This window comes from Plecotus auritus (assembly GCF_963455305.1).
Source record: "Plecotus auritus genome assembly, chromosome: 8".
NCBI lineage: Eukaryota > Metazoa > Chordata > Mammalia > Chiroptera > Vespertilionidae > Plecotus > Plecotus auritus.
Window position 1 is genome coordinate 8,416,440 of NC_137782.1, and position 22,566 is coordinate 8,439,005.

The 22,566-nt window shown below is 40.6% G+C and overlaps 2 protein-coding genes across 5 annotated transcripts in view; one reads left to right on the forward strand and one right to left on the reverse strand.

Annotated features, from left to right (window-relative positions):
* DCC (DCC netrin 1 receptor) overlaps positions 1–22,566 on the reverse strand; it is a 983,595-nt gene that overhangs the window by 11,791 nt on the left and 949,238 nt on the right. The gene's annotated exons all lie outside the window — the stretch shown is intronic.
* LOC308255643 (endogenous retrovirus group K member 7 Env polyprotein-like) lies at positions 13,303–19,363 on the forward strand. The gene is made up of 2 exons (XM_080683406.1): positions 13,303–13,425; positions 17,411–19,363. Exon 2 carries the CDS (start codon positions 17,826–17,828, stop codon positions 19,236–19,238), a length of 1,413 nt encoding a protein of 470 aa, XP_080539532.1. The 5' UTR covers positions 13,303–13,425; positions 17,411–17,825; the 3' UTR covers positions 19,239–19,363.

Below are 22,566 nucleotides of genomic sequence, written 5' to 3' on the forward strand. Positions count from 1 at the left end.
CTAATATGATAAGTGTCCTTCCACTGTCTGACTAGTTGCTATGACATGCACTCACCACCAGGGGGCAGATGCTCAACACAGGAGCTGCTGTGATGCACACTTGCCATTTACAGAGAAATGGCAGTGCAGACCTGGCTGACCAAGCAACACTCGGCTTCCCCCAAGTGGGACACAGGCCTCGCCACCACCTGCCAGCACCAAATCCCAGCTGAGGCCGAGGCTCCATGGCCAGCCCAGAAACGGTGGCTGTAGGCACTGGGTAATGATGTCACATAGCAACGCCTGGCTTCCTCTCCCTAGCGACTAGCCTCCTTGCCGTTTCTTCAGCCCATGAACATGACTTGCTTATAGCCAGGTGCAAACATTTTACACTTTAACCAAATATCTGTGAAGCATTTCCCCATGCCTCATCTCATTTGATCCTCACAGAAATCCTGGAGTAGGTAGATAGGAGACTCATTTTCATTAGCTGGAAAATGGAGATTTAGAAAGTTTAGAAAAGAAGTAAGAAATGGTGGATCTTGAAAATGACTTCAGGTTTTCTCACTGCACAGAATATAGTCAAATACTGCTGCAGTTAAATATTTTACCCTTTGTTCTCCCTGCGTGATCTATAATAATAATGTGCTTCATGTTGATATTTACTGCTGTGTTGCTGACACTTACCTGAAAAAGAAGTTGGGGTGCTTCACAGGGCTGGAAAAAGTTAAGCTAAATCAGAAAGCAGGTCTAATTAAGCAAGCTTATCTATATATATATATAAAGCTCTCACTGGCGCCAATCGCACGCATGTGTTTCGATCTGTCATTGTCGATCGTGAATTTGGTTGATCCTTCTATTATAGAGAAAGGGTGAATAGGGATATTAAAATATTTCTTCTAATTAATTTCCTTTCAATGTGCACAAATTTGTGCACTGGGCCACTAGTCCTTATATAAAATAACCAGTCTCGTGTCATGGACTAAATTTAAGTGAGAAAGCAGTTTAATCACCTGTAATTTGGAAAAGTAAGTGATGGCTTGAAGCTTGGTCCAATTTGAAGAGGACATTGGGAATAATCTTGCTTCCCCTCACCTGCTGATGAAGTGCAACTGTTGGGAGACCCCTTATCCTGAGTCCATTCCTCTACTGAAACTTCCTGGATTTCAGTTCCACTGGGGCTTTCTTTGTCCCACTTCCTCCACTGCTATCTGGCCTTTTCTACCCTGCCCTCAGAAGTGCATTTGAAAGCCATTTTGTTCTGGAGCCCTGCTCCCCACTTCTTTGTGTTATTCTTCTCCATGATGGGCTCTTTTAAGGAATGGTAGCTTTTGCTATATCTGGTGGTGTTTTGATACACTTGAAGAGAGCCATGAAATGAAAACTGTAGCAATTAGAAAAATAACCAAAACATTTCCTTTAGGGTATTAAACACATGTTCTTTGAAGTCAAGAAGGACTAGAATTTTTGACAGCTTCTATTTTTTTTTTAGATCTAGGGAGTAGCTTACAGAGAAGACTTTGTATATTGACTTCTTGGCTTTGGAAAATGACACTTACATTGATAATTGGTCTAAACATGAATAAGTTAAATGAAAATTCTATCAACTTCAGAGAAATATATCAAAGCAAAAGAAAAAGAAAGACAAAAATTAAAAGAATCCTTTCCACGGACCCCAACTGCTAATTTAATATAATTTTAGCCTGGTCATCAAGATTCTCTGTGGTTACTCTCAACCATGAAGACTGACTTCCAGAATGTGAGCAAGAAAACCCATGTCACTTTCAGAGAAGAAGGTAAGCAAATGAAAGATGAGGGGTTCCCAATCCAGAAGACCAAACTGATCTTCATGATAAAAGGTTTGTGACTTCCTATATTATTTACTTTTTCTCCATGATAGCGTGATGTGTGTGATCTACACAATATATTCTAAGGAGAGAATGAGTACTCAAGTAAACATCCAAATGTCCAGGCAGAGTCCTAGCCTGGGACTGAGGAGATCCAGACTTACTTTTGTGACTTTGGCCCAGTAGTCTTATATCTTTGGGTCTCAATTTTTTTATATCTATAAAGGTTAAACAATTTTTTTCTTTAAGCTATTAGCTATTAAAATTATACAAGGAAGGAGAATATAGCTATTCTACCTAAACTGAACTTTACTTTAGGATTTCTTTGCTCTCCTAGAGATTAAGGAAGCATTAGTTAATCCACTGGTAAAAATGAATCCAAAGAAATCCCCAGCAAGTGAATCCTTAACTCATAAATTACAATAATTGGATTTTAAAGTGGTGTTTTCTAGAAAAAAGTTCTATAATGTTCTCTTAAAATTATTAATGAAAAACCATATCAACTATGGCTATTTTGCATTCTTATTTCAAACTAACAACAGTGGCTTTCCCAAAAGGCTAAATTCAGTCCAAATATAAACAAGCAGTATTAAATCACTATGAGTATAAATGATCCATGATTCATTGAAAAATTTAAATTTACAAATGCTCAATCTGAAGTGCTATAGATGTCCCCCTACCCAGGGTGCATATCGAAGATGTGTTACAGGTGACCCTGGGGTGAAACACATAATGTTGATAGGCCAAATAAATGTGTCGTCACCGATACACAACTAATTAAGTGAGCATAGTTTTGGATTTAATGTTATTTTTTTCTCAGCAGGACCCACTAAGGGGGCGGAATAAGAATGATGCTGGCGTTCTGAGCTGGCCAGCAGTTTGCCTCTGAGGTGGATGAGCAGCCTCAGCAGGAATTTACTGTTTTAAGCTTTATTTTCACAGGACAGTTATTAAACACGTCATTTGCTCATTAGGTGCGGAATATATGGCTGCCAGGTGCACACTCCTACTAGTCTCCCTGCAGAGGGTTTTCCCTGGTAAAATGATTCTTGGTGAGAAACATTAGATGAACCTGCAGTGGGAATGGAGTGAACAGACTCTCCAGCATCAAACCCGAGGCCAGCGTGTAGCATGATATTGTTTTCAATATGAATTTTCTGATCCTTGCCTTCATTTTCCTATTTCCTATCTCATTTTCCATTCCTTCACCTTTAAGAATAAAACCAACATGGGTAACTGTGAGGAGGCCTGGATTCTCCTCTCCACTCTGACCTATTCTATGATGCCTGACAAAGGAAACAGCCTCTTTTGGTCAAGTTTCTATAGAAACTGTAATCTTATTCTGACATGTTTTTATGATTAGTACCTACTCTCTGCTCAGGCTGTCTGTGGGCATATGGAAGTGTCAGGTAGTTGTGTAGACTTCTCACACATAAGGAGCTTTTGAGGTCCTGAAAGAAATAAGACATGTATAGGGAAAAATTGTGTAATACTCCCTACGTTTTCATGGGCACGGGCATTGAACAAAAAGACAGTAGCTGTGTTAAACTAAATACAGTAGCCTCAGGCATTCCTCCTAAGTGAATTTCAAACATAAGTTTTGGCATCAATCTTAAAGCATTTAATCTCCTGTGTGAAGTATATTATAAGGGTGATAAGTGTATTTAAATGTCATTTCTGGGAACAGAAGCTTTTTGTTTTTCATCTGACCTTCCTGTTTCTCCTCAAAGACAAAGGAAACAAAGGATGTATTAATGTGGTGCTTCTGCCCATCTCTTCTCCCTTTCTACTTTTCCCCATGTGAGGTATATGATGTAAGACTGGACCATTCTGAGTGACAAGTAAGGTGACTTTCATTGTGCCATCTCTCTGTGCAGGTGGGAGAGTAGAATTAATGTGCAAAGTTGGTCCCTAAGCAAGTTCTTAAACCTGTGTGCCTTGAGACATAGAAGACCCCCAACTCTCTGGCCTTGAACTTTCTGAAGGTTCCATTTTTTTTTTAAACATATTTTATTGATATTTTACAGAGAGGAAGGGAGAGGGATAGAGAGCTAGAAACATCGATGAGAGAGAAACATCGACCAGCCGCCTCCTGCACACCTCCCCCTGGGTATGTGCCCGCAACCAAGGCACATGTCCTTGACTGGAATCGAACCCGGGACCCTCCAGTCTGCAGGCCGACGCTCTATCCACTGAGCCAAACCGGTTTCAGCTGAAGGCTCCATTTCTTAAACAAACAAGGCAAGGCCTGACTCCAACAGAGCAAGTCTCTACTATCTGTTCTAACTCACAGCTGGTAAGCCCATAATCCTAACTTCAGGGAAGAGGCCCCCAGATGTTCCTACCTAGTTCTTCCCGAGGGCCATGATTCTCTTGGGTCCTTGACTCCCATTTGGTTATAAGCCCCCCTTTTCCTATTATTTCCGTGAGCTGGAACTCAGAGAGAAAAAGGGTAAAACTTACATACCCCCTCCTTCTCCCACAGGTACAACGAACACCTTTGCCTACATTGTCCTGTATGTTCTTTCAAACAGGCCTTTTGAAACATATCTTGTTGCTCACAGCTTGAGATGGAAAAGTCAATGTTCAAAAAAGATAAGCAACTTGCTCAAAGTCACTCAGCTGGTAAGTGGGTTTTGACTACTACTATTGTTAAAGTAGATGGTCTTCCTTAGACAAAAACAAATAAAAATGAATCTACAACATGGTCATTGATGAAAAGCAAAGGGAAGTGGACAGGACATTAATGCTGGAAAGGGAAGGAAAGAGTGAGAGAAGACAACAGTGACAGTATAGAATGGTGGAGGTGAGTCATGGAATAGAGGTAGAAGAAGAAATCAACATATCCCTGCTCACTTCTCTATCTTGATCTTAGCTAGACTTGTTTCCATCTAAGTGGTGAACCAATGCAAATATAAATGTCATCGTATCATAGAAGTGAAGACTTCTGACATCTTGGGAAAGAACAATCCTAATATGTAAAAAGCCAGGGGCCATCATTGACCTAAAACAACCAGACAACCAAACAGCAGGCTGCGTGGGGCGACCAGGCCGGCAGGGGGGCAGTGAGGGATGACCAAATGACTGAACAGCAGGCTGCATGGGGCAACCAGGCCAGCAGGAGGGGCAGTGAGGGATGACCAAATGACTGAACAGCAGGCTATGTGGGGCGACCAGGCCGGCAGGGGGGGCAGTGAGGGATGACCAAACGACTGAACAGCAGGCTGTGTGGGGCGACCAGGCCGGCAGGGGGCGGGGGGAAGTTAGGATAAATTTGATGGGTCTCAGCAAGAGGGAGCTCTGAGCCCTGGCTGGGGCGTAACAGAACTCTGGGTCTCACGTGATTGGGGGCATGGCCAGCCTTCAAACCAGACCCTGACAGGAGGGAGGAGGGAGCCCCATTCCTCCCGGAATCAGCAGTTGGTCAGCTTGCTGTCAGCGGCTTGCCAACCAAGAATCCCATCCCTCTGCACCCCAGACCCTGACAGGAGGGAGGAGGGAGCCCCATTCCTTGTGGAATCGGCTGTTGGTCAGCTTGCTGTCAGCAGCCTGCCAACCAGGAATCCCATTCCCCTGCACCCCAGACCCTAAAATATTTCCTCTAATTAATTCCCTTTTAATGTGCATGAATTTTGTGCATCGGGCCACTAGTATAGTACATAGTTTTATAGTTTACCTTTGTTTGATTACTTCAAAGGATGAACATTGTGTTCACATATCTTTCCTTCTTCCTTTTGAGATACTTTCCCTCCCACATTGTTCCCCATTACCTTCTTTTTGCATATACCCCACATGAGATATCCTCCACATAACGTGTGACAAACTGTTAGTATCTTATCATCTTTCCCTTCTTGAATTTGTTTACAATTTAAAAAATAAATGATAGAAAGGGCCATATAAGGACTGCTTTTCTACAAATGAGTCTTTTGTCACAGTTGCACCTGGACAGGGAAATGCTCTTGCTTCTTGGGACACTTCTCAAATATGATGCTGATATTTTTAACATCTTCTTTTTGCTCTAGGCTACAAGACATCCAGCCTCCTGTTTTGAATAATTAAATAATAATCCAATAAGTAAGTTAATTCCTCTCCTGAAGTCATTATAAGATCTAGCAGCCCCAATGATAAAGCCATGACCTTTCTTAGTTCTACCTGTTTGTGGTTTGTTGTGCCTTCATACCTTTTGGAGTTGGAATCCAAGTTCTTAATGCACTGGGCACATCAGAAGCTACCCAATGGTAACTGAAGAAAATAGCAAAGTTACCAAAATACTGAAGGGGAGGAAGTGACAATTGTGTTGGAAACATGAGTTAAATATTATCCCAGATGGCTTTGAATCCATACAAATTCGGTACACAAGAGGGTGTCTATTTTGCATTTTATAATGAGTAAGAAGAACCTTAATTAAAGAAGGATTTAAAAAGTGCTAGAACTGATAAATACTCTAGTAGTCATCGATGAAATTTATGTTGGGAAGGAATGACTAAGCAAAGGATGAATAAGAAGCCCTTCAGTACAAAAACATTGTTTAATGTGTCTTTTTGTCCTTAGGACTACCCCAGTGCCTAATTCATACAGAGCAGAGCTGACATCATACTTTGTGAATTTGTTCTTGAAAATGAGACTGATGCAGAAACTCATAATTCTGCCCGTTCCTGCTGCTTCTTGATCTAGAAACCTCACAGAAGAAGAAAAGTTTCAGGAAAACCACCAACGATCATGAGAAATGAACTCATCAGGACAGTTCTGTATCTCTCCCTTCCTTTTGATGCTTCTCGGGGGTTCCTACACCACATATTAACAAAACACCCAAACAAACCAAAAGCAAAACTACAAACTCAAAACTAAACATGTGTTTTGCTTATTGGGAAGCTCCCATAATTAAAGGTAAAAATAAGATTCCACATTATTTCCATTGCTCATTTTAAGAGGTCTACTTTGACTTCCTATATTTTTATTTATTTTTTGCATATAATGTCAAAACCAAGGGGTCTCTCAGTTAATTTCATGGATATTCAAAATCATTTTTAGATAGTTTGTTATAAAAGAGACATTTATATCTTCTGGCCAACTTTATTCTTTAATTTTCTTTCTAACCTTTTCTACCCTGTTTGCAACAAGAAGCAGCAAGCTTAAGTACTTTATTTATAGTTACGGCAATTCAGATGTTTTGTGCTCCAGGAAGGAAAATTGTCAAGCCCATTCTTTATGAAAAATAGGCTTACGACCCCTCCTTTATTATCTTATTTTTGATGATACCCTATTGATCAAACTTCAGAGAAAAACCAGACTCTCAAAGCGTAAAAAGACATATGGCACTGCATAAAGTTTCCAAATTATCATGAAAACATCAGGAAAATCAAGAAACAGTGTAAATATCCAGACATCAGTTTTCCATGTGTAGAATGTCATGATAGCCTAAATTCAGCCACATTAGTATGCAATAGAATATATTTCTGTTAAATATTTCATATGCTATATATATGTAATAATTTCCACTTTAAAAAATCCATTTTATAAACATTGGAAATATTTCCCTTTATAAAGACAATTTGATTACCACAGAGGATTCTGTCTTTATAGTAAAGCCTTTATTACTCAGAACCAGATTTTTTAATAACCTGAAATAATTTATTTTTTCTCTGGTTTGAGCTTTAATAGAAGTCATCAAATTGTACACACACTCACATAGGTATAATGACTATAACCAGAAATATAACTTCCAGATTACCTTCTGAGGTTAGTACATTACCAATTTAACCCCAATTCTCCCAACATTTACATGTGTATCTCTCACACTGATCAAAGCACAACATGAATAGTATTTTCAAGGCATAAGGGCACTTTAAAAAGCTCAAAGAAACTTAGTGGGTTATGGTCATATTATTTTAAATTATTTTCAACTGTAAGAATTAAACACCATCACCACTTCCACCCTGAAGGAAATCTATGCTGTTGAGGAAAACAGCCAAGAGAACATTACCATTTTTACCATTGACCAACTTCTTTTCTGTATTTTGCTGCCATACTTCTAGGGGTAAGCTACTGTACACTTGCACATTGACTATTAATTTATTCACCATCACTCTCTCGCCATCAGGCGTTTGCTCTCACACATATATGTAAATGTCAGATATCAAGGTAATAAATACATAACTTTTCAGCCTAATGCGTATCTGCCCTATTAACCTCTCTATGGGATTTGTTAGTAACTATGTTTCTTCAGCTCTAAGATTCACAGCAGTATCACTGAAACTGAGATGCTTCTTACAAGTGATTTTGTACAATTACTATAGTTAACTTTTCTTTGAACATTATACAACCAAATCATCGGTAGACTCCAAAGGCAATGGCATCTTTATATACTTGTTGAAGTATTTAGGGGTAAAGTGAACGGATGTCCACAGTTTTATTTGAAATGCATTAAACATTAAGATAGGTGGCTAGATGAGTAAATATGTGGCAAAGAAAATATAAAAATTGTTAATTATAGAATATAGGTGGTAGACATAGTTCACTGTACAATTTTCCTGAGCATTTGATATTTTTATAATAAAACATTAGAAGCAAAAAATCGAAGGCATCTTTGAATCAAGGAACTATTATATTTAAAACTGCCGTTTCCTTTAAGTACTCTCCTTTTTCACCTTCTAAAAATTATACTGTCTTTGTTCTCTTATCTCTAGTACTGGTCTTTACTCCCTCATAAAAATATAGATTTACCTTAAGTTTCAGTTTTCAAATTTCTTATTTTCCTTCAAATTCTGTCCCTGGGGGTTGTGATCTAATTCTGTCTACTATATGCCAAAACTCTTAAATCTCTGAGAATGATGACCCCAAACTACTCTTCAGCTGTGACTTCCCTCTTGAATTCTTAACACTTTACCATGTAAACTGTATATTTCCACTTGGATGTACAACTGACCCAGCATACTTCACTTGTCTCCCATTCTCCCATCCCTTTTAAGGAGTAACTTCTCAACTCACTTTCCTCTTTCTGTTTGCTTATAACCATGTTCCCAAAGACAACAACAGAGTCACCTTGGACTTCACCTTGTCCCTCACTCTTCATATCCAATTATTCACTCAGCCACCTGCTTCTTCTTTTGAAAGATAACTATTATGGCTGTCTCTTCCATCTATTCTCACTGCCATAAATCTACATCACACAGCTTCTATCTCAATCTTGGTTTACCACTGGATCCTCCCACTGCTCTGTTTTCACTCACTGTACCCTGCCCTTTGCCAGCTTATTATCTCATAATTACTCTATAAATCACCCTCCCTAGCAAGACTGCTTTACCTACAGACTCTGAAAACATCTTGTACTTTCTCATCTCTGAGTTTTTACTTACTCTGTCCTTCTTCTTGGTACACTTTTGTGATTCTCCAGCAATCAGGTAAGAGAATAAATATTATAACAATGCAGAACAAGACTTATATCTTGCCCCTGCCCTTAATAACTGTGACCTTGGAGAAGTTATTCAATGCTTTTGTACTCTGGATTTAGGCCCTATAAATTGACTTGACCTACTTTATAGAGATAGTGTGGGATTTAAGGAAAAGACATGTGCAAAATGGCATTCTCCCAGTCCTTAGCTTATACATAATATAGATTTGGCAACTGATAAACATTTATGTATTATAAAATGATTTCTATTTTGCTCTGAGCTGTCCGGAAATGCAATTTCCTGAAGATAGTCCATTCCCTAAAGATACTAGTTAACTGAGATTTTATTTTTCTTTATCTGCAGTGGAACTAAACGCCAATGAAAAAAATCTGACTAATTCTGTCATGCTGGACCAAGAAGAAGAGATCTTTGAGCCCACATATGGGAAATTATTTATGAGAACAACATGTTTATATGCAATGTTTCATAAACTCTTCAATATTCAATATATTCTGCAGCATGAAGTTTCTAAATATTTTATATCTATAAAATGATTGGAAGGTGGTTCTGAAAAAATAGGCTGTAGGCTCTCTTTTATTGGGGTTAGAAATAAGCCCACATCATCTTCGGGCTTTTGACAATATGTAGATATCTATTCTAGTGTTCCAATCTGAAATAAAACTTTCCCCAGTTGGATATGTTGGGCCAACTCAAATATGAAAAAAAAAAAATGTGATCCATACATATTTGGAAAGAAAACTAAAAAAAAAAGTCAAAATTAAAACCAATTTTCAGCTGGTAGCTCAATTTTGAAAATGAAATGTATTTCAATACACACTGCCTTTATAATTATTCAAAGTGTGTGTATACATTTTTTTAGGAACACCCTATATTTTCCGTAAATGACACAAAGGTGTCAGCAATGTCTCACCTGTGTTCAATAAGGAACAACCTCTTTCCCCCACTTTCAACAACTCACTTCCTGCTCCTCACTTCTTACTCCTCCTTGCCCTGCTATTCTCTGTGCAGAAGGTCCATGCTGGGGACAGCTAAGTGGGGAGTTAAGGCTGAGCTCTAAGAAATTCCACAGACTAAGGACACATTAAATTGGCTCATGGTGAGAAGCAATTCAGGAGATGCAGTGTTTACGAGAGGAAGTCAGGCACGTTGCCACCAAACCTGTGACCCTAAAGGATGTAAATCCTTATTGGGCTTGCGGAGCAAACATGCATAACAGTTGGTGGAGACACAGATGAAGAAACTGGAAGGGAAAGGCTATTAAATGCAGTTTGATCATTTAAAGCTGCTGCTGGAAGACTGTTTTCTGGCTGCTGGATAAATTTATGGTTTGAAAAAGACATGTCCAACTGGAAGAGGCCATGGCTTGCCCGAGACGCAGGAAACAATGTTCAGACCACTCCGAGCAGCTGTCCTGCTCTGCTCTGCTCACCATGTTGTCTTTCTTGCAAGGGCCCGATTCGCTGGCTCTCTTTCTCTGGTGCATGTACTTGTGATGGAACACAACACTCAGGAGTTAGAGCTTGTTTCGTCACCAGCCATGGAACCATTAACATTTACTTGAACCTCCTTCCACCCGACCTCACGGCTCCTTAATATAAGGCACTGGAGACTTCACTGAACCACAGGAATGTGGTTCCTGATCCTATCAAATCAGGACCTCCTGAATTCAGTGCTAACATCTTTAGCCTAATTCACGGTCACAATCTTTTACTCCTTAAAAAAGACGAAACCAACCCTTTCCAGACTAGATTTTACTTTCCCCATTGATAGTTGTGGGAAATGGCAACATGAAGAGGTCACATGACTTACTCCAGGCTGACCCAGCCGCTAGCCAGGGAGTTGGGTCCTAGGGGAGTTTTATAATTCTCCTCGGGTAAGTTGCCTTTCAGTCACAGGTTGCTCTGCCAGTGAAGAGACCTGGAAAGTGGGTGGAGCTCTCCCTGCCACATGGCCCCGCCGCCTGCCTCTCACCTGCCCTGTGGTGAGCATCAGCTCAGACCCATGCGCACAGGCAGCCCCTTTTTCTTACCCGACTGGGGTACCTCTCCAAAGAGTAGCCAAAAAGCAAAATAATCAGATCACTATGATTTTAAATGCCACACCCACTGAAACTATAGGTTAAGTGAGCAATCTTGGACTTTGAAGGCTAACACATGACCGTAGTGTAAAATATGCCATTTCTATTAAAAATCCTGACACTGATGATCGCAGTAGAAAGATACGAACAACTGGGAAAGGAAACAGAAAACGTGAAAGAATATTGAAGAGGGCAATTTGGAGGAGATATGAAAAGAGCAGTCATTTGAAGTTCCATTATTCTTATACGTCTCTAATATGCAATTATGTCATAATATGTCTCTCATGTTGAAATCAATTGGGCTTACTTATCATTGCTTTTCACACACACACACAAAGGAGCTTGTTAAAATCCCCTTTACCACAAATGGTAAAGGCATTCTCTTTGGAGAGCCTTGATATTCCAGTAAATAGATTCTGGCAATAAGAACATCAATCCTGCAAGCCTACGACAAAAGTCAACGCTGTAAAGCACATGAGATGTGTAACATGGCACTTGAATTCTTCGTTCTGTTTCTGCCAGTAGGATCAACGTTACAAACATCCAGAAGCACAGCTTTAAACGTTTTTACACATTCTTTTAGATGTTACAGGTCAGGTCATATCTTTAGAAATACTTCGCTGATGGTTAAATTCTCACTTGATTTTCATATCACAGCTTTTTGGTTTTCATTGTTAGATTTCTCACAACACATTTTCAATGGTCCATTAGCACAGAGTTTTATGTGGACATGTTTTATTTGTTTCTTTCAAAATTTCTCCTTGTTCCCAAGGAGAAATTGGGAAACTATAAAGCCTGACACTAATTGATAAACTATAAAGAACTCTGTCAACTGCTTAAAATCTTTATTCAAATAAAAATCTTTCTTTATATTATTTCACAAAGCAAAGAAAAATCACAGAGAGAATATCCACTCTTATTTCCGCAGCAATTAAGACTGTTAGAGTTCAGTATCTTTTAAAGAGGAAAGACCAATTTCACAGATGAGAATAAGCAGGATGGAGGGGAGCAAAATCAATTCCCCAACGGGCATAATGAAGAGATTAATCCTCAAGACTGTTTCCATGGAGCTGCACAACCTGCTTTTAAGAACAAAGTGGATGCTACTCTTCTTCATTTTACTAGGATGTCACTGCGTGTCTGTTTATTTTCACAAAGTTAAATAATTAAATGGAATTTCCAGGGACGGTGCTTTCATATTGCTTTTCCACTCCGTGCAATTTACTTGCACTTTAGCCTGAAGTGTTAGTTATCGTTAGCAACACTTAGCATTTTCTAATCAAATGGTCATGGATCTGGAAATCATTTGATCTTACCTGAATTTATCATCAATATCTAAACTTCTTACTGACTCTCAGGTTGCCTTGTTTCTCTTATAATCATCATTAGATTTAAAATTGAAACCTGGATTCAATTTTTGGCTCTTACCTTTATTATTCTATTCTGGCACACTCAAGAAATATTTACAGAGTGTCCGTGTTGGGAGCGACCTCAGTTGACAAAGTCCTGAGAGGGCAGGTTTCACAAAGTGGCCTGCCTGTTCCCAAGGTTAGTCATGCATCCTGCCCCCTTTTAGGCTTAGAGACCCTTAAGCACAATAGTTTAGTAATCACACATTCTGCCCCCTAGAGCTTAGTTAATCTTCAAGCACAGTTGATTTATAAGCGTAATTGTCCTTAAGCAAGAAGCATAGCTAGACTATCTCATGGAAAGGAACTTAGGTGGCGTCAAAGGTGTTTGTACAGGTTTAGCCATTGGAATCTTAGCCAAGATAAGGAACTTTGTGTAAAGATCAGTAGGAAACCTAAAGCAAAGGGGTATAATTATGTTTACCACATACCAGGAATGATGTATTGTGTGGAATGTAACTGACCCTGTATAAATGTATGGTGAGAAATAAACTCGGGACTGTAAGCGGGAAGTGCTACAGTCCTCCCGATCCCATTCTGTTTTCTGTCTGTCTTTTCTCATCCTCTCCCCCCTTTGCAGGTACTGTTCGACTGATGCCGGCAGGCTCCGGCATTTTCTGGCGCCCGAACAGGAGACCTGATATAGGGGGAAACGGAGAAGGACACTGCAATTTAAGAAGAAGGTGCACCGAGTAAGATAAGTGGAGCAGTGAGTTTATAGTCGGGAGAGATAAATTATGGGACAAAGTAATAGTAAAGAGTTGTTTGTACATGTGCTTAAAAATATGCTTCGCGCTCGGGGAACTAGGGTAGGGCATAAACAGCTTGAGCGCTTTCTGGCTTTTGTGGTAGAAGTTTGTCCTTGGTTTCCAGAAGAAGGGACTGTGAATCTTGAGACTTGGATTAGGGTTGGAAAAAGAATACAAGATTATTATTCTGCTCATGGCCCGAAGAAGGTGCCTGTGGATACATTTTCTTTGTGGAATCTTATTCGGGATTGTCTTGACCCCCACCATGAAGGGAAAAGGTGGAATGAGGGAATGAGGCAAAGAAGTCCATCATGTCCTAGTCTAGAGAGGCTGTCTTTAAAAGACAAGAACCTTTCTTGCCCCAGCCTAGAAAAGTTATCCTTTCCTGAGGGGTTTAATAAATCTCCTGAGCCTTCAGCACCGCTAGAACGGCCGCTGTCTGAAAACCCTCACTTGAAATCAGAGAATAAAGAGCAGGAAGTGCTGCTAGCACAGAAAGAGGAAAACCCGTATGAGGATGAGCCTTGGGATCTTCTTCCTCCCGAGGAAGAAGAGGCTTTAGAAGATGCAGCCGCTCATTATCATGATAATGATAACGGTTGGCTCTTCTTTCAGAGGGTGTTGGCAACAGTAACTGAACCAGCCCCCAGTCGTATGGAGAAAATGGAGGAGGAATTAGCTGAGATAAAAAGGGAATTAACACGGCTAAACTGTTCAGAGAAATTGGGAGAAGAGGTAGAAATGAAAGAGGGACTTAGAGGAATTAAGGAAGAACTGTTACGACTGGCCTCCAAGCTAAAGAATTGTGAGCTAATGTCACCACCTGAGGAAAAAACAATTAAACTGCATAGTAGATGTTCTACGCCTTCCTCTGGCAGAGGAATGCCTCAGGAGCCCTCCATCCTAAAAGTAGAAAAACTGGATGAAGGGGAACCGCGCCCAATACGGGTCCCTCCGTCTGAAAATAAAGAGCTATCCTGGGGACCTAGCAAGCTAGGTTTAAATTCCCCTCTGCAGCAGACGTTGCAGAGAGCAGCAGAAAAGGATGAGGACACAGGAGGATTTCATATGGCGTTTCCCATACTGGAACAGCCAGATGATCAGGGACAAATGCAGAGATATCACTCTCCCATTCCATTTAAACAACTAAAAGAACTTAAAGTAGCTTGTTCCCAGTATGGGCCAACAGCACCTTTTACTGAGGCGCTGCTGGACACTTTAGCTACGGATGCTCTGCCTCCTAATGATTGGAAGAACATGGCAAGAGCTTGCTTGGGAGGAGGAGATTATCTGTTGTGGAAATCAGAATTTATAGAACAGTGTCAAGCTACAGCAGAAATAAACAGAGGCCAAAATATTCCTTTTACTTTTGAGATGCTAGCAGGAGAAGGACCTTATGGAGGACTGAACAACCAACTTCAGTATCCTCCTGGGGCTTATGCTCAGGTCAATGCAGCTGCCACTAAGGCATGGAGAAAATTGCCTTCTACAGGAAGACAAACAGAAGATTTATCTAAAATCAGGCAAGGACCTGATGAGCCTTTTCAGGATTTTGTATCCCGCCTGCTGCAAACAGCAGGACGGCTCATTGGTGATGGAGAATCAGGAATGTTACTGGTAAAACAACTGGCATTTGAGAATGCTAACACGGCCTGCCAGGCTGCGATAAGACCTTTTAGGAAAAAAGGTTAATGAGACAATGGAACTTATGGGAGCCTTACAACCAGGACTTCCCTCACCTTCTGCCATTCCAGCAGGTACTTACAAAATAATTCTTGATCTTAAGGACTGTTTTTATACTATTCCCCTAGCACCTCAAGATTGTAAAAGATTTGCTTTTGGTATACCATCCACTAATTTTCAGGAACCTATGAGGAGATATCATTGGCTAGTTCTCCCTCAAGGGATGGCCAATAGTCCCATGTTATGTCAAAAGTTTGTTGCTCAAGCTCTTATTAGTACTAGAAAGAAATTTCCTCAAGTTTATATTATACATTATATGGATGATATTCTGTTAGCTTATCAGAATGAAGGCATATTGCTAGCTGCATATGCTCAACTACAAGAAGGGCTTAAAGAAAAGGGACTGGTCATTGCCCCTGAGAAAGTACAGAGACAGTCTCCTTTCTCTTACTTAGGATATACTTTATATCAGAATTGTATTACCCCTCAGAAAATACAGCTAAGAAAGGATGGGTTAAAAACACTTAATGATTTTCAGAAACTGCTAGGAGACATTAATTGGCTAAGACCTTATCTTAAAATCACCACAGGACAACTTAAGCCTCTTTTTGAAGTCCTCAAGGGAGATTCTAATCCTAACTCTCCCAGAGAGCTATCAGAAGAAGCCAGACAGGCTTTACAGATAGTAGAAACAGCTATTGGTCAACAGCAGGTTTCATATTTAGACTATTCTCAGCCATGGGGAGCTTACCTTCTTGCTACTCAACACACCCCCACGGCAGTATTATGGCAGGAAGGTCCTTTATTATGGATTCACCTGCCTGTATCGCCTGCAAAAGTATTTACACCTTACTATGATCAAGTAGCTACTCTTATCCACATGGTAAGGACTGAAGCTTGCAAATTAATTGGACGTGAGCCGCCTTATATCTGTCTTCCTTACTCTAAACAGCAAGTAGATTGGTTGTTACAACATAGTGACAACTGGGGAGCGGCTATGGCTAATTACCCTGGTCAAACAGATAATCATTACCCTCACAATAAACTTTTGCAGTTTGCAAGCCAGCATGCTTTTGTATTTCCCAAAATAGTACAAAAAGAACCTATTACAGAGGCTTTGTTAATTTTTACTGATGGTTCATCTAATGGTAATGCAGCCTACAGTATTCAGGGTAAAGTAACAACTTTTCTAACTACCTATACATCTGCGCAGGTAGTAGAACTGTGTGCCATCTTAGCAGTATTACAATGTGTTCCAAATCAAGCATTTAACCTGTATTCAGACAGTCAGTATGTAGTAAAAGCAATGGAAGTAATTGAAACTGTTCCCTTTATTGGGACAACTAATTCCATAGTACAAAGTATGTTTAGGGACATACAGCGCGCCCTACAGCAGCACATCCAGCCATGTTTCTTTGGTCATCTCAGAGCTCATACTGGACTGCCTGGACCGTTATCAAAAGGGAATGAACAGGTAGACATTGCAACCAGAATAATATTATATACCCAGGAACAATTGGCTGAGCAATCTCACGCGCTGCATCATCAAAATAGTAATAGTCTCAGGCAGCAATTTAAAATTACCAGGGAAGCTGCCAGACAAATAGTAAAACAATGTACAAATTGTCCTACTACTCAATCAGTGCCTCATTATGGGGTTAACCCAAGGGGACTAAAAGCTAATCATTTGTGGCAAATGGATGTGACTCATATCTCCAGTTTTGGGCAGGTAAAGTATGTACATGTCACTGTAGATACTTTTTCTGGCTTTATTATGGCTACAGCTCAGACTGGTGAAGCAAGTAAGCACTGTATAGCCCACTGTTTAAAGTGTTTTGCAGTTATGGGACAGCCAAAATGTATTAAAACTGACAATGGCACAGGCTATACTGGAAAAAGTTTTCAACAGTTTTGCCAGAAGCTAAATATTACCCATAAAACAGGAATTCCATACAATCCCCAAGGACAGGGGATAGTAGAAAGAGCTCATAGCACTCTAAAGCTACAATTACAAAAAATAAAAAGGGGGGAGTTATATCCCCTGACACCACAGAACTTATTACATCATACTCTATTTATTCTTAATTTTTTAATTTTGGATGTGCATGGGCGATCAGCTGCACAGCGTTTCTGGAATACAGCAACTGCATCCACCTATGCTCAGGTCAGGTGGAAGGACCCTTTAACCGGACAATGGCATGGACCAGACCCCGTGCTCATTTGGGGACGAGGGCATGTTTGTGTTTTTCCCCAGGATGCCGAAAGTGCAAGGTGGCTTCCAGAGAGGCTTGTGCGCTTCGCAGGAGATGGGCGAGCTGGTCAAGGGAGTTCGACAACTGACTCTCCAAGAGCAACCCTACAACCTGGCTCAGACAACACGGACAGCAGCGGTGCCCACCTGGGGACAGATGAAGAAGTTGGCGGTTGAAGCAGAACAGACGCTGATACAGACTTCTACTCCAAAGACAGGAGTCTCAATGTTCCTGGCAATGATGGCTATCCTAAGCTGCCAAGTACCGAGCGTCCGAGGAGACATCCACTGGGCCTACGTTCCTGACCCTCCTTTACTTCATCCAGCTGAATGGGGCGGACCGTCAGTTCCGGTATATGTGAATGACACTCACACCCTGGGGATACCTTCTAATGGACATATATGACCAGAACTACATATGGGTTTTGACTATTTTGGACAAGGGAATGGAATGCCTATTTGTTTGTCACTAGAGGGTGATGTAACGGGATGTCTACAAATGGACTCTGTAGCAATGGCATCTCCCGGCTGGACAGTGTTTCTTAAAGGACTGAGCGGAAAGAAGGGAAAGGTAATCAACATCACTCCACCCCAGGACTTGCCCCCTTGTGAAAAAGAATCCCTGACTGCCAAGTACGCTGTGCCATGGAAACGCTGTCATGGTCCTCAGGCAGTACAGTATGTACTCCCAGGAACTAATTTTTCCATTTATGACTGGTCTCAACCCAATAGGACAGACTCCTTAGAACTGGGAATGTATAAGGGAATATGGGGATTAAGTAATGGGAAATTCCAATATGGGTTATGGAAATTAGGAGCAAGTATGGGTACTCCTCTGGTTCAGAAAGATAATAAGGACATCTCTCGCATTAGACCAGAGTCATTACTTTATACTAATCTGCCTGAAAAAAGGCCTGTCATTGCCTGTGTGCCTGAACCTTATGCTCTATTAGTAGGAAGGATTAATGTCACATTTTCTGGAAATAGATACCAGTTACAGTGTGTCCAATGCAATTTGACCAACTGTGTCAAGAATTTAGAAAATGGGAAACAAGTTGCTGTGGTACACCAACCATCCTTTGTAATGGTGCCTGTCAATCTTACAGGCCCCTGGTATTCAGACAAGGGGTTACAGGTTTGGCATGAGATCACAGGGGCACTATCCAGGCCAAGGAGATTCATTGGCTTACTGATAGCAGGTATCACAGCCCTCATCACCTTGATTGCCTCTGCTACTGCAGCGGCAGTGGCATTAACTCAGCAAGTACAAACAGCGCATTTTGTTAATAACTTGTCAAAAAATGTCTCCCAGGCATTGGGCACTCAGGAAAATATTGATAGGAAAATAGAGGAGAAACTGAATGCTTTACATGACATGGTACTGTACCTAGGAGAAAAGGTACAGAGTCTCCAAATAAGATCTAGATTGGACTGTCACGCAGATTATAGTTGGATCTGTGTTACTTCTAAGAAATATAATAAGAGTGTGCATACCTGGAATAGAGTGAAGAACCACTTAGAAGGCATATGGCATAGTGCGGATGATTCTTTAGACTTATTAGCTTTGCATAAAGAGATTCAAGTTTTGCAAGAAGCAGGACCCTTGCGTTTTGATGCCAGTGATACTGCTAGAAATTTTCTTGATCAATTTCTTAAGATTGTTCCCTCTGTAGGAGATTTTCAGCATTTAGCTCTAGGAATTTCTGGATTAGGAGGTTTAGTTCTGATACTGTTTTGTTTATTTCCTATCTTAATGCGTAGAGTAGGTAAAGGCATTCTTGCACTGCGCACTGGGCTACATGAACTAAAATTAAAAGCCCAACCTACTTAATTTTTAAGGAGGGGGGAATTGTTGGGAGCGACCTCAGTTGACAAAGTCCTGAGAGGGCAGGTTTCACAAAGTGGCCTGCCTGTTCCCAAGGTTAGTCATGCATCCTGCCCCCTTTTAGGCTTAGAGACCCTTAAGCACAATAGTTTAGTAATCACACATTCTGCCCCCTAGAGCTTAGTTAATCTTCAAGCACAGTTGATTTATAAGCGTAATTGTCCTTAAGCAAGAAGCATAGCTAGACTATCTCATGGAAAGGAACTTAGGTGGCGTCAAAGGTGTTTGTACAGGTTTAGCCATTGGAATCTTAGCCAAGATAAGGAACTTTGTGTAAAGATCAGTAGGAAACCTAAAGCAAAGGGGTATAATTATGTTTACCACATACCAGGAATGATGTATTGTGTGGAATGTAACTGACCCTGTATAAATGTATGGTGAGAAATAAACTCGGGACTGTAAGCGGGAAGTGCTACAGTCCTCCCGATCCCATTCTGTTTTCTGTCTGTCTTTTCTCATCCTCTCCCCCCTTGCAGGTACTGTTCGACTGATGCCGGCAGGCTCCGGCATGTCCGTTATATGTAAGTGTTGTATAAAGGTCCCAAGAATAATGGTACATGGTTCTGGAACAGTTACAAGCTATTCAACCCCTCTGAATATCTACCTCTGCAGCTATACTGGTGATAATAGTTAAGCCACAGGTAGGCATGAATTCACTCGGAAATGACCTCAATAAACTATAAAAGGTGACAAAATTAAAGCATCAACCTTATTAATTTCATCTAAGCTGGTTTTTAAAAAGACATTTTGACCCTCAAGGTATTTCATAAATAACAAAAGCTATATAGCAGTAGTTAACCATGTGACTTACCAGGTTCTTAGGAAATGGGAAAGGAATATTTTCTGCTTTGAAAACAACCTTTTGCTCCCACTTTCCCTCACCATTCTCTGCTACTTACAAGGTCACCCACTCCACAGTATTATCCAAGGACATTCTTCTTAAATTATGGAGCCTACTAGGTAACCAAGTTTTGAAAATAGATTTTTTGAAAAACTTCTTTTATGATTATCTAGATGGCAATTCAATACTTTAACCTTTGAGTTTAATTGTCTATTAAGTTTCTAATTAGCCTCAATTATATATCCTATAGAATAAAAGCTTAATATGCAAATCAACCGAATGGCAGAATGACTGGTCACTATGACACACACTGACCACTAGGGGACAGACACTCAATGCAGGAGCTTCCCCCAGCCCACAGGCCCCAGGCCAGCCAAGGTGGGTGCCAGCGGCCCTCCCCCATTGCCCCACCAGTCGCCCCACAGAGGGATGCAACCGGCGGTGGTGGCAGGGCTGGCTTGCGAGCGGGCGGCGATGGGGGGTGGGGCCACCCCCCTATCACCCCGCTGGTTGGTCCTGATTGACAGCCAGGCTTCAGGACCCTACCCACGTGCAAATTTTCGTGCACTGGACCTCTGGTATATATATAATTTAGTAATTCTTAGGATAATATTTTCTCTTATTTTTTAGTTGGGCAAAAATTTGATCAAAAGGATTCAAATTGGGACTCAATGTGGTCATCCACTCCCTCCTCCCAAAAGCTTTCCTCAATTCTAAAAAAATACCAGCCATTCATTTTTTAAATTTCCTTGACTCTCACATTCTAAGCACAATCTGATAATATTCTCATGTGTCTTAACTTTTATTTTCATTTTATACTTCTTTCTGCTCATCTTTTATTATTGGACTCCAAAGCCTTGGCTATCCATAGTGTCTGGTACTGGAAGCAACAAATATCAACTCCCTGGCTCCCTACCTTCCTGTAAAGAACTGTGCAGGTCGGTCAGGTGAATTTAAGAACATAGGAGCTATTCCAGAGGACTTGGCTAGTCCCAACTCTTGCTATAATGTCTTTACTCCATTTAGCCTCCATAAAGGACTAAAACATTTACACAAATACTAAACTACATGAACCTACCTGCCATAAGACAGTTCTTTTTGAGGAATATTTAATTAGAATCATTCAAGAAGTCTACTTGTAGAAAAAAAAAGCCAATTCAAGAATAAGTGTTCACATCACAAAGAAAGTTAAATAAAATCCTTTGTTTTCCTTCAATGTTATATTATTTTGAGTTCTTTGAATTTTAGCCATTAGCTCAGTTGTTGACCTTGGGCAAGCTGCTTTGCCTTTCAGGCCTTAGCTTTGTTACCTATAAATGAGGCAGCAGACACGTGGCTTCCTCATAAAGAATTCTCTAGAAGTTGTTTCCCTCTCTGAGATTATTAGCAGAGCTCTTTCCTACATATGGAATGCCATAATAGAGGAAATAGTAATTTATTAAAATACCAAGTAGGTTCCAGAGTCACAAATATTGGTGCCATATAAGGCAACTTTAACTTAAATACTTTTTTTTTTACCAAGGGATAATTTAGGATGACTAGACCAAAGCAAATCACATTTCATCTATTAAAAATATCACTCAGAGATGAGAATAGGCCAATTCCAAGGAGCTACTAAAACAAACAAAAAACCCACACCGATGAGCTTACATATCAGATGCAATTTGAAAAGGCAGTAGTTTAATTTTCTACCCTCGAATGGATTGGTATTATTGGTTCTAATACTGCCAGATCAACATACCCCTCGTACTTAGCTGTGCCAATGATTTATTTGATCTGACTGGCCCGAAAAGTGACCCTCTTGTTTCACCTGCTAGAGGATGTCTGATCTCCCGTGACCTCTTCTTCTGACTGGGGTCAGCAGAACAGAACACACATGGGCCATCCTTGCTGAACACCCCAGACGGTGGCCTACAAGTGGTCCAGGAAAAGCAATTGTATTAATGCACTGGAGTAATTTATTGGCGGTTTTGTGTGATAGCATATTTACTGAAACGAGGCCTATCCTAAAGATCAAGTTGGAGCAGGAACACATGATTTCCCGAGCAGCCAGGTAAGATAAGTCAAGTGCCTTTTCTGTCCCCTGCAGCCACCTGCACCCACAACTTGTCCTCCGCGCTCAGACAAATTGAAGCGCATGCCACAATTTGCAGAGGGAAAATCAAACTCAATTTCGCAGGACAATGAAGTGAGTTTTGGTCTTGTCATGTCCGCTGACATATTGATCCCTAGAAGATTGAAAAGATGAGAATGTCCTAGGGTCTAGCTTTTACAAATAAAAATGGATAGAAATGCAATGTGTACATGAAGGACAATAGAGCATTTATGCAGCTTTGCAAAGATGCAAGAACTCGGGGGCTCATGTTGCTAAAACGGTGCTCGGTGTAAAAGTCCCCCTTGAAAGGGTCTGGTTTTATTTCCCTTTAGAATTAC